General features: G+C 42.0%; 1 protein-coding gene across 1 annotated transcript; it reads right to left on the reverse strand.

Annotated features, from left to right (window-relative positions):
* Window positions 1-1265: 1265 nt before the first annotated feature.
* LOC100552691 (synapse differentiation-inducing gene protein 1-like) lies at window positions 1266-3652 on the reverse strand. The gene is made up of 2 exons (XM_003228781.3): window positions 3351-3652; window positions 1266-1534 (listed from the first exon to the last, which is right to left on the reverse strand). The coding sequence occupies exons 1-2, from the start codon at window positions 3456-3458 to the stop codon at window positions 1382-1384; spliced, it is 261 nt and encodes an 86-aa protein (XP_003228829.1). The 5' UTR covers window positions 3459-3652; the 3' UTR covers window positions 1266-1381.
* Window positions 3653-12121: the final 8469 nt, after the last annotated feature.

Here is a 12121-nt window from a genome sequence, read left to right on the forward strand (position 1 = left end):
TAGAAAGTATTTCCGATTTTTTTCTCCCAAAAATGTCGGATATTTCCGAAAATTCGTAATGATTCTAAATGTTTCTAAAATGGCGGACGCGCAAGCGCAATCACTACACACCCGGCTTGTATGGCAATCTTCCATGTGGACGCAGAGGATGTTAGCCCCCACCTTTGCGTCCATCGTGGAAGCTTCAAGGTAGGTTGCAGAAACAATCTTTTTTTAAAAAAATATTTTTAAAAATATATTTTAAAAAATTTCCGGGGGGGGGATTAACGAAACATTAAGAGACAATTAGAGAATGGGCCAATAATGGTTCGAATTACATTGCTGGTTGCGCTGTGAGACAATGTCTTGGAATGCGTATCAAAAAGCGAGAACAATCCGAAATAATTCCGATATACGGTTCAAAACGATTTTTTGGACATGTCTATTCTCTATGTTATGGTTTGATGAGGCACCAGCATCCTTTGGCTGAGGAGTCTCAAGACCTTGTCAAACTATAACTCCCAGGGTCCTACTGCATTGAGCCATGGCAGTTAAAGACCTTGTCAAACTACAACTCCCAGGGTCCTATACCATTGAGCCATGGCAATTAATTCTACAGTATAGATCTTCTCTGTGCTATTTTTGATGAGGCATCAGCATCCTTTGGCTGAGGAGGCTCAAGACCTTGTCAAACTACAACTCCCAATGTCCTATAGCATTGAGCCATGGCAGTTAAAGTGGCGTCAAACTGCATTACATCTACCATATAGCTTTGAAGTGGCACTAGTGTCCTTTGGCAGAGGAGGCTCAAAACCTTATCAAACTATAACTCCCAATGTCCTATAGCATTGAGCTGTGGCAATTAAAGAGGTGTCAAACTGTGTTAATTTTACTGTATAGATCTTCTCTATGCTATTTTTGATGAGGCATGAGCATCCTTTGGCTGAGGAGGCTCAAGACCTTGTCAAACTACAACTCCCAGGGTCCTATCACATTGAGCCATGGCAGTTAAAGACCTTGTCAAACTACAACTCCCAGGATCCTATACCATTGAGCCATGGCAGTTAAAGTGGTGTCAAACTGCTTTAACTTTACCGTATAGATCTTCTCTATGTTATGGTTTGATGAGGCACCAATGTCCTTTGGCTGAGGAGGCTCAAGACCTTGTCAAACTACAACTTCCAAGGTCCTATAGTATTGAGTCATTGCAGTTGAAACAGCGTCAAACTGTATCCATGATTCTAGAGTAAACTTTGGAAAAGAAAATACACCAAAACACATTGGGGTTTTATTACAAAGCATCTGGAGCTTTATTGGCTTACAGCTTTGAGAATTGCTCCGAAGGTATTAAAAAAGGCCAACACGTCAAAGCACGGAGAGATAGGTTTCCACCGCAGGATTTTCATTGGATCTCCTTCAACGCGACCACGTAAATCACGACGAGAACGATAATAAGGATCACGCCAAGGACGATCCCGACAATGTTGAGAAGGCGGGCCGTGCGGGACGCTTTGGCAGCCAGGTTGACGTTTCCCAAGCTGTTGGCATTGTCCACCTGAAGAAAGGAAAGGGATTTATAGTTCAACAACAATGAAAGAGCATTCTGAATTGTGTCAACAATGGAATTGAACTAAACTTGGCACACAGAACTCCCATGACCAGCAAAAAATACTGGAAGGGTTTGGTGGGCATTGACATTGGGTTTGGGAGTTGTAGTTCACCTACATCCCGAGAGCACTGTGGATTCAAACAATGATGGATCTGGACCAAACTTGGCACAAATACTCAGCATGCCCAAATGTGAACACTGGCGGAGTTTGGGGAAAATAGACCTTGACATTTGGGAATTGTAGTTGCTGGGATTTATAGTTCACCTACCATCAAAGGGCCCCTTGAACCCCAACAACGATAGGAGTTCAAGAGGTTCCTAAGACCATAAGAAATATGTGTTTTCTGATGTTCTTTGGCGACGCCTCAACACTAAGAAAACGGGGAAATTCCAGACAGGGAACGGTTGGGGGTCAGCTAACACCTCCCAACCAAGGGTTCCCCCAGGTAGGAAGCAGCCAGGCTTTGAAGCTGCAATGCTATTCAATGCTAGTGGCCAATGGCAACATTCACACTTGCCTCAAACAGACAAGAGTTCTTTCTTTCTCCCACCCTGGACATCATTCCAGAGATATATAAACCCCACTTGCCTAGTTTCCAACAGACCTCACAACCTCTGAGGATGCCTGCCATAGATGTGGGTGAAACGTCAGGAGAGAATGCTTCTGGAACATGTCCAGACAGCGCAGAATACTCACAGCAACCCAGCTAAGAAAATATTACAGTAGAGTCTCACTTATCCAATACTCGCTTATCCAATGTTATGGATTATCCAATGCATTTTTGTAGTCAATGTTTTCAATACATCGTGATATTTTGGTGCTAAATCCATAAATACAGTAATTACTACGTAGCATTACTGTGTATTGAACTACTTCTTCTGTCAAATTTGTTGTATAACATGATGTTTTGGTGCTTAATTTGTAAAATCGTAACCTAATTTGATGTTTAATAGGCTTTTCCTTAATCTCTCCTTATTATCCAACATATTCACTTATCCAACATTCTGCCAGCCCGTTTACATTGGATAAGCAAGACTCTACTGTATCTGTCATACCAGTGGGAATAATACAGTTCCCACCCTGGACATCATAAATCCCACTTGCCTAATTTCCAACAAACTTCACAACCTCAGAGGATGCCTGCCATAAATGTGGGTGAAACTTCAGGAGAGAATGCTTCTGGATCATGGCCAGACAGCTCAGAATACTCACAGTAACCCAGCTAAGAAAATATTATCTGTCATACCAGTGGGAATAATACAGTTCCCACCCTGGATGTCATAAACCCCACTTGCCTAGTTTCCAACAAACTTCACAACCTCTGAGGATGCCTGCCATAGATGTGGGCAAAACTTCAGGAGAGAATGCTTCTGGAACATGGCCAGACAGCGCAGAATACTCACAGCAACGCAACTAAGAAAATATTATCTGTCATACCAGTGGGAATAATACAGTTCCCACCCTGGACATCATAAACTCCACTTGCCTTGTTTCCAACAAACTTCACAACCTCTGAGGATGCCCGCCATAGATGTGGGTGAAACTTCAGGAAAGAATGCTTCTGGAACATGGCCATAGATCCCAGAAAACTCACAGCAACCCACAAATTGTACAGTTAGTTACGCAATTGCCGTTCAACTAAATCATCAATGCGCTTTGAAACGGCATTAGACACATATAACGCAGTTGGATGCGTGCACATGTGTTTGCTTTCCATGAAACATTGGAATAACGCATTAAAAGGCAAAAGGATGGGCTCACCTGGCAAGAGTAGATGACGGCGGCGATGCCAAGAGGAAAGCAGCAACAGAGAAGGTTGAAGATGGAAAGCGCAAGGTACGAAGGGTACGTGCTCTGCGGAGAAGGCATTTTCGGAGACTTTTCCGAGGGTCTCTCTGTGCGTCTGAGTCCCGAGAAGTCCCAAGAAGCAAGAAAACAAAGGCTGCAAAAATAAAGTCTGGGATGGGAGTGAATGCCTGCCTTGTTCCTCTCCGCTCGACAATCAATGCGCAGGACCTCCGACAAAGGAATTCATGCATCTCTGGTGTGGTTGTGCAAGGCGCAAAGAGTGGGAGGGGAGAGGACCACGGGTACGCCCAAGTTCCTAGGAAAATAACTCATAAAGTCCGAGAATATTTTGATAGAGACTTCCTCTGGATGACAAACTTCTAGGAATCCTTGGCCATTGCAAACCATGCGCTAACATGTGTGCTTCCAAGATAAAAGTTTGAAAGAGTGCTAATGTCTATCAATGTGACATGTTGATGTCGTTGTTGTGAACCTTTGCGTCACATATATACAGTAGAGTCTCACTTATCCAACATAAACGGGCCGGTAGAACGTTGGATAAGCGAATATGTTGGATAATAAGGAGAGATTAAGGATAAGCCTATTAAATATGAAATTAGGTTATGATTTTACAAATTAAGCTCCAAAACATCATGTTATACAACAAATCTGGCAGAAAATGTAGTTCAATACGCAGTAATGCTATGTAGTAATTACTGTATTTACGAATTTCGCACCAAAATATCATGATATATTGAAAACATTGACTACAAAAATGCGTTGGATAATCCAGAACGTTGGATAAGCGAGTGGTGGATAAGTGAGACTCTACTGTATCTTGGATAATAAGGAGGGATTAAGAAAAAGCCTATTAAACAAGATAGATATGCTGGATTTCATATCACAAAATCACAAGTCGAACACTTCCCAAGTGTCTAGGACTGTGTGATGTATTTTCGGATGATGCGCGCAGATCCCAGTAGGGTGGCCTTTTGCAGCTGGCAGATCGTAATTTTGTCAATGTCTCAATAGACATTTTCTAAATGCTGGCTGAGATCTTTTGGCACGGCACCCAGTGTGCCCATCACCACCGGGACCACCTGCACTGGTTTCTGCCAGAGTCTTTGAAGTTCAATCTTGAGGTCCTGATAGCGGCTGAGTTTTTCCTATTGTTTTTTGTCAATGCGACTGTCACCTGGGATGGCGACATCAATGATCCAAACCTTTTTCTTTTCCACAACTGGGATGTCTCATGTGTTGTGTTCCAGAACTTTGTCAGTCTGGATTCGGATGTCCCACAGTATCTTTGCGTGCTCATTTTATTATTATTATTATTATTATTATTATTATTATTATTATTATTATTATTATTATTATTACCTTGTCTAGCTCAAGTTGAGACCTTATTCCCGGATCCATCCCAAACGAGACCTGGAGTACTTCCGTCGTGTTTGCATTAAGTTTCCATGTGTTTACCCTCATCCAGTCCATTAATGCCTCCTGGCATTGGTTCAAGTGCAGAGTTGGGCATCGTCTGCGTACAGTGATACCGAACCCCAAAACTCCGTATGATCTCTCCCTGCGGTTTGATAGAGATGCTAAATAACAACAGGGATAGTGATGAACCTGCGGGACCCTACAGTCTAGAATCTATGGGATCAAGCAGGACTCCCCCATCACAATCTTTTGGCTACGACCCGAGAGAAAGGACAGTTGGAAACCACTGGCTTCTTGGCCAATGCAGTGTCGATTTTTCTATGTTTTCTGGGTTTAAATGCATTTCTGGATCTCTACTGCAGATAAACAAACATACAAGGAACATGCCTGGAACATGCCTGGGAGGCCAACAAATCTGGTCCTGTTTTGGGGAGTATTACACAACGGACGAGGTTATCCAGTTCGCATGAATAGAGCCCCAGAGTTGTCATTGTTTCCCAGGAAGTTTTGCAATCCTGGATGGTGAGACGCTCTTAGATGCGGCTGCATTTTCTTTGGAGTTCTTCCCTTCCTTTTCCTATAACTTTCTCTTTTTTTAAATAAATTTTTATTAAGTTTTGCACATAGTAGTGAGAAAAAAAACAAAACAAAAAAAAGAACAGAATAAATTAAAACAAACAGCAAAAAACAAACATATAATAAAATTAAAATGGGATACCACAAGAAAAATACAAAGAAACCCCCTGATACGTAATACAGTAGAGTCTCACTTATCCAAGCTAAACAGGCCGGCAGAAGCTTGGATAAGCGAATATCTTGGATAATAAGGAGAGATTAAGGAAAAGCCTATTAAACATCAAAATAGGTTATGATTTTACAAATTGAGCACCAAAAAATCATGTTATACAACAAATTTGACAGAAAAAGTAGTTCAATAGGCAGTAATGCTAAGTAGTAATTACTGTATTTATGAATTTAGTACCAAAATATCATGATATATTGAAAACATTGATTACAAATATGGCTTGGATTATCCAGAGGCTTGGATAAGTGAGACTCTACTGTACCAAATATTAAATCAATATAAGAAAATATAAGAACACAAAACAATTGAGATGAATAACAGGTCATAAAAAGCATCCCTAATCCACCGTGAAGTCCTATAGACACAGAAGAAGAAAGCAAAAATAAAAGAAGAAAAAAGAGGGAAAGACAAGAAAGAGATTTAATGAAAAAGGAAACAACAACAACAAATAAGAAGGAAGAAATCCTAATACTAAAATGACTTCCATTTCTTTGAATGGTGTATTTCATATTTTGCCATCCGTTATTCTTTTAACATTGTCTCCGGGAGTCTCTAATCTATATGGTCCGGGGAAGTTCCATATCTTGAACCCTTTCCATAGTTTTCTCAAATTATTATTTTAATTTTCTCTTTTTTAAGGTAATTTAGTACTGGCTCCCAATTAGTCTGTTTCCTTAATTTATATGTGTTGTTGGCGAGGAAGTAGGAAAGAGTATCCATATTCCTAATCTCTAAAATTTTATTAATTTCTGGGATTCTTCTTATAACTTTCTGGCAAACACATTAGTCAAATGTGGGCTAGGCAAAACTACGGTGAGGTGGATCTGTAATTGGTTAAGTGAATGAACTCAACAGGTATTTCTCCCCAATGCTTCCTCTTCGTCATGGAAAGAAATGACGCATGGAGTGCAATAAGCAGGGTTCTGTCCAAGATCTTTATTCATGACTTAATGAATAAAGGATAATGAAAGGGTAGCTACTAGGCTTGCTCAAATAATTCGTTTTCCCCGTTAACCGTTATTAATTCGTTATTTTCGTTTGTTTTGAAGCAATTTTGAAGCATTGGTTGTCACACGTCTGGATATCGCGGTTTCGAATCGCGAGAGGCCGTTTTTCGTTATGTCGTCGTTTTTTTCGTTAGGAAAAAAAAGCTTTTGCAAAGCACCCAAACTCCCACCATTCAGGCCCTTCCCTTTTGCCCCTCAGCAAAAGGGGCGTCACGGGCTCAGCCAATGGGAGGGGGCGAGGGGGAAGGAGGCCGAGGAGGAGGAGGAAGACGGAGGGGGGAAATGGCCGCCGCCGCCTCGCCTCAGCAGCTGATAATAATTTATTATTATTACCTCCCAAGGGTGATCTCCCAATAGCCTACCGAGGAAGGACTGGGCCAGGTTTCTGTCTTCGGGAGGGAGGCTCTCGCGTGTCAGCGCCCAGGAAGGCGAGGCCCGCACGTCGGAAAGGAGGCGTGTCCACGTGTCTTTCCTTTCTTCTTCCAGGAGGGAAGGAGGGGGAGAGGGAGGTCCCCCCTTGGTTGCCCTCTTTCCCTCCCGAAGTGGCTCTTGAAAATGGGGCGCTTTTCCCCTTCCCCTCCCGCCCTTCCCGCGACCTTCCCCAAGGTCTCCCCCGAAGAGCCCACCGACCTTTCCTTTCCTTCGGGCGGCGTCCTCTCCTCCTCCTCCTCGGAAGCCTTGCGGGGAGGATGGGGCTGGGAGGGAGGGAGGGTCGCTTAGGAGGCGGAAGGCGAAGGCGGGCGAAGGCGGCGCTGCTCATGCCTCCCTCACTGCCTGCCTCTGCTTCTCCCTCTGCCGCCCCCTCCTCCGCTTCCTCCGCCTCCTCCTCGCAAGGCGCATCCAGGCGGGCGGAGGCGGCGGATCGAGACCCCTTCCCCTCTGCTTCGTCCTCCTCCGGCGGCTGTCCTCCCTTCGCTCGCTCGCCCTTCCCTGCCTGCCAGGCCTGATACTCAGAGGTTTTGACGTCTGTGCGAAGCTAGGCAAGTGGGGTTTATATATCTGTGGAAGGTCCAGGGTGGGAGAAAGAACTCTTGTCTGTGGGAGGCAAGTGTGAATGTTGCAATTGGTCACCTTGATTAGCATTGAATAGCCTTGCAGCTTCAAAGCCTGGCTGCTTCATACCTGGGGGAATCCTTTGTTGGGAGGTATTAGCTGGCCCTGATTGTTTCCTGTCTGGAATTCCCATTTTCTGGGTGTTTCTGGGAAGGTAATGGCACTCCATGTAGTCATGCCGGCCACATGACCTTGGAGGTGTCTATGGACAACACTGGCTCTTGGGCTTAGAAATGGAGATGAGCACCAACCCCCAGAGTCAGACATGACTGAACTTAACGTCAAGGGATACCTTTACCTTTACCTATACACACACACACACACACACACTATGCAGGGACTATATATATATACACAGTATATATCACACACACACCAATTTAACAAAGTTTCAGCCACAAAAACAAAGTTTCTGAAGTAGAACAATGACTTTCACAGTAAAGACAACCCAATTTAACAGGAAATAAGACTTTCAAACCAGGAACAGATTTCTGCAATTATTAAAAAATGGTTTATTATAAAAGCTATGAAAATTCGCCAAAAAGCAGAGGATAAGGGAAACGTTCCAAATTTTGGTGAGCTATCAGTTTTAAATGTGTTCTACCACTGTACCAAGTTGGAAGAAGATCACTCAAAAAATGAGGGTGGGAGAGTCCTGTAAAGTCCTCTCCCTCTGTGCTGTTTTTGGGAATTGCGCATGCGCGTCCGCCATTAACGAATTAATTTAGAAAATAACGAATTTTCGTTAATTTCGAATTTTTTGGGGGGCCAAATTCGGAAATACCATCAGAAACGAAAAGCTGCCCCCCTCTAGTTTTGAAACGAGTTTAGAATCAAATTTTTCGTGGATCGATCAAGCCTAGTAGCTACTGCTGCCCTCTTGGGTTTGCATCTCAGCACTACATACATGCATCCCTTCCTATATGCAAGCTAATCCTGTCTATCCATATACTGTCCTCTTGTGGTTGCCTCTGAGCACCACATACATGTAGATAAAGGTAAAGGTTTTCCCCTGACATGAAGTCTAGTTATGTGCATGCACAATTGCCACCGAAGAGCTGGCAGGATTCAGCACCTTGGACAGCACCTTCAGAGCCACATCTAAAGAAGATTCACTTAAAACTTTGAGCAAAAATTAGTTTCTGGACACTGAGGTTAAAGGATAACAGCATACAGTAGAGTCTCACTTATCGAAGCCTCGCTTATCCAAGCCTCTGGATTATCCAAGCCATTTTTGTAGTCAATGTTTTCAATATATCATAATATTTTGGTGCTAAATTCGTAAATACAGTAATTACAACATAACATTACTGCATATTGAACTACTTTTTCTGTCAAATTTGTTGTATAACATGATGATTTGGAGCTTAAGTTGTAAAATCATAACCTAATTTGATGTTTAATAGGCTTTTCCTTAATCCCTCCTTATTATCCAAGATATTCGCTTATCCAAGCTTCTGCTGGCCCGTTTAGCTTGGATAAGTGAGACTCTACTGTATATATATATATATATATATATGTACATATTAAAATGTTACATATGATTACATATTATCAGTATTATAGTTAAAATTTTAGTATTACAGTAGAGTCTCACTTATCCAACATTCACTTATCCAACGTTCTGGATTATCCAACGCATTTTTGTAGTCAATGTTTTCAATATATCATGATATTTTGGTGCTAAATTCATAAATACAGTAATTACTACATAGCATTACTGTGTATTGAACTACCTTTTCTGTCAAAATTGTTGTATAACATGATGTTTTGTAAAATCATAGCTTAATTTGAAGTTTAATAGGCTTCTCCTTAATCTCTCCTTATTATGAACATATTCACTTATCCAATGTTCTGCCAGCTCGTTTATGTTGGATAAGTGAGACTCAACTGTATATTGTACTATATGACTGTACTGCAATAGTATTAGTAATATCACATGTAATATATAATATACAATTATTATATTATTGTATAGTATTATATTGTAGTATATTATACCAATATATATATATATATATATATATATATATATATATATATATATATATAATACACTACTAGTATATACCAGCCAACATCCTTTCCCCTAGCCAACCTAAGGATGTTATGGTCCCATCGACACTGCCATATAATTCAGATTGAAACAGTATTGAATAAATGAGTTTTATTGTTACGGTCACAGAGTGTCAATGCACACGGAGGCAAACTTTGGAAAAAAGAGAGACGTCAGTGCGCAGAGTGGCTTTTGCAAGGCACTGGGAGTTTTTATTTATCTCCCATTGATGGTACCACGCTTATGGATATAGATCTGGGTCCCAGGCTGCCCTCCAAAGCCAGGCGGGACCAACTACTAATACCAATAGTAATATATCACAACGGCAGCAATAAGGATCAGGCCACAGATGATCCCACAAATGTTGATGCAGTGGGCCTTGCTAGACAACTTGGCAGCCAGGTCAATGTCTCCTGCGCTATTGGCCGCGTTCACCTGAAATAAGGAAAGAAGAAAGAGAGGGTCAGAACACAAGCTGAACATGAGTCCGAATAACAACAACTGCAAGAATCTGGGTTGCTCTGAGTTTCCCGGGCTATATGGCTTTGTTCCAGTAACATTATCTCCTGACGTTCCGCATGCATCTGTGGCTAAGGACATCTACTGACGTTCTGTTGGTGCTGAGGCATGTGGAGTGTATATATTTATTTATTTACAGTATTTATATTCTGCCCTTCTTTCTCACCCCAAAGGGGACTCAGGGCGGATCACAATGCACATATACATGGCAAACATTCAATGCTATTAGACATACGACATATATAGAGAGACACATATAGACAGACACAGAGGCAATTTAACATTCCAGCTTCCAGCTTCATGAGGGTATGCCTCCTGCCTGGGGGAATCCTTTGTTGGGAGGTGTTAGCTGGCCCTAATTGTTTCCTGTCTGAAATTCCCGTAGGCATCCATACAGTCAAATAACCCAGAATATCAAGGAAGACAATCTGTTAACCGAGTTTTATGGTTTAATGTATTGTTCTGTTTAAAGTAACTGTTTTGTATAAATGGTGTTTTTACTGTGTGTTTTATTGCAATATGTTTTAACTCATCTACTTGTTCTGTATCTTCGGACCTGTGTCCCGTGTAGCTGCCTCGAGTCCCTGCTGGGAGATGGTGGCGGGGTAGAAAAATAAAGTTACTTACTTACAATCCACAATGTCTGCTTTGAGCTGGGTTACCTAAGTCCACACTGTCATATAATCCAGTTCAATGTGGATTTTATACAGCTGTGTGGAAGGGACCTTACATATACAGTAGAGTCTAAGGATAAGTGAAAATCTTGGATAATAAGGAGGGATTAAGAAAAAAGCCTATTAAACAGAAAATTACATTAGGTAAAGGTTTTCCCCTGACATTAAGTCCAGTCGTGACCGACTCTGGGGGTTGGTGCTCATCTCCATTTCTAAGCCAAAGAGCCAGCGTTGTCCATAGACATCTCCAGGTCATGTGGCCGGCATGACTGCATGGAGCGCCGTTACCTTCCCGCCGGAGCAGTACCTATTGATCTACTCACATTGGCATGTTTTCAAACTGCTAGATTGGCAGGAGCTGGGGCTAACAGCGGGTGCTCATTCCGCTCCCGGGATTTGAACCTGGGACCTTTTGGTCCGCAAGTTCAGCAGCTCAGCGCTTTAACACACTGTGCCACCAGGTCCCCCAAAATTACATTATGATTTTACAAATTAAGCACCAAAATTGACAGAAAAAGCAGTTCAATACACAGTAATGTTATGTAGCAATTACTGTATTTACGAATTTAGCATCAAAACATTGCAACATTTACTACAAAACAATGTCTACTAAAAGGCAGACTGCCTTGGATAATAAAAAACCTTGGATAAGTGAAGCTTGGATAAGTGAGACTCTACTGTATATATTTTCCAGATAACAATTCCCATTGAAAACGAAATAAATGGATGGACTCACCTGGCAAGAGTAGATGACGCCAACGACTCCAAGGGGAAAGCAGCAACAGAGAAGGTTGATGATGGAACATGTAAGGTAGGAAGGGGGACCGTTCTCCGAAGAAGACATCTTTGGTGGATTTTTGGGAACGTCTTTCTCTGTGTCTTGAGTTCGAAGAGCTTTGGAGAAGCAACGGGAAACGCAAGCAATGTCCGACTTGACCCGGACTTGGACTGAACGTCTGCCTTGTTCCTCTCAGCCTCAAACAATCAATGCAAAAGCTTCGAACAAGTTTCGGGAAATAAAATACCCAACAAAATCACCTTAGCATCACGTCTCTCTCAGCAATTGCGACGAAATATTTCTGGGAAATGATTTCTTAAAGTTCTAACATCCCAGAATATTTCTATAGTGGATTCCTCTGGTTTGCTGTCCATCTTGCCTTTGGATATTTAGGTTTGTTTTTCCAAATGGAAAT

Source organism: Anolis carolinensis, unplaced genomic scaffold, assembly GCF_035594765.1.
Source record: "Anolis carolinensis isolate JA03-04 unplaced genomic scaffold, rAnoCar3.1.pri scaffold_8, whole genome shotgun sequence".
Classification (NCBI taxonomy): domain Eukaryota; kingdom Metazoa; phylum Chordata; class Lepidosauria; order Squamata; family Dactyloidae; genus Anolis; species Anolis carolinensis.

Coding starts and splice junctions, on each gene's coding strand:
- LOC100552691 (XM_003228781.3), bottom strand. CDS start 3,458: ATGCCTTCTCCGCAGAGCACGTACCCTTCGTACCTTGCGCTTTCCATC. Junction 1,535..3,350: donor CCGTCATCTACTCTTGCCAG/GTGAGCCCATCC, acceptor TCCTTTCTTCAG/GTGGACAATGCCAACAGCTT.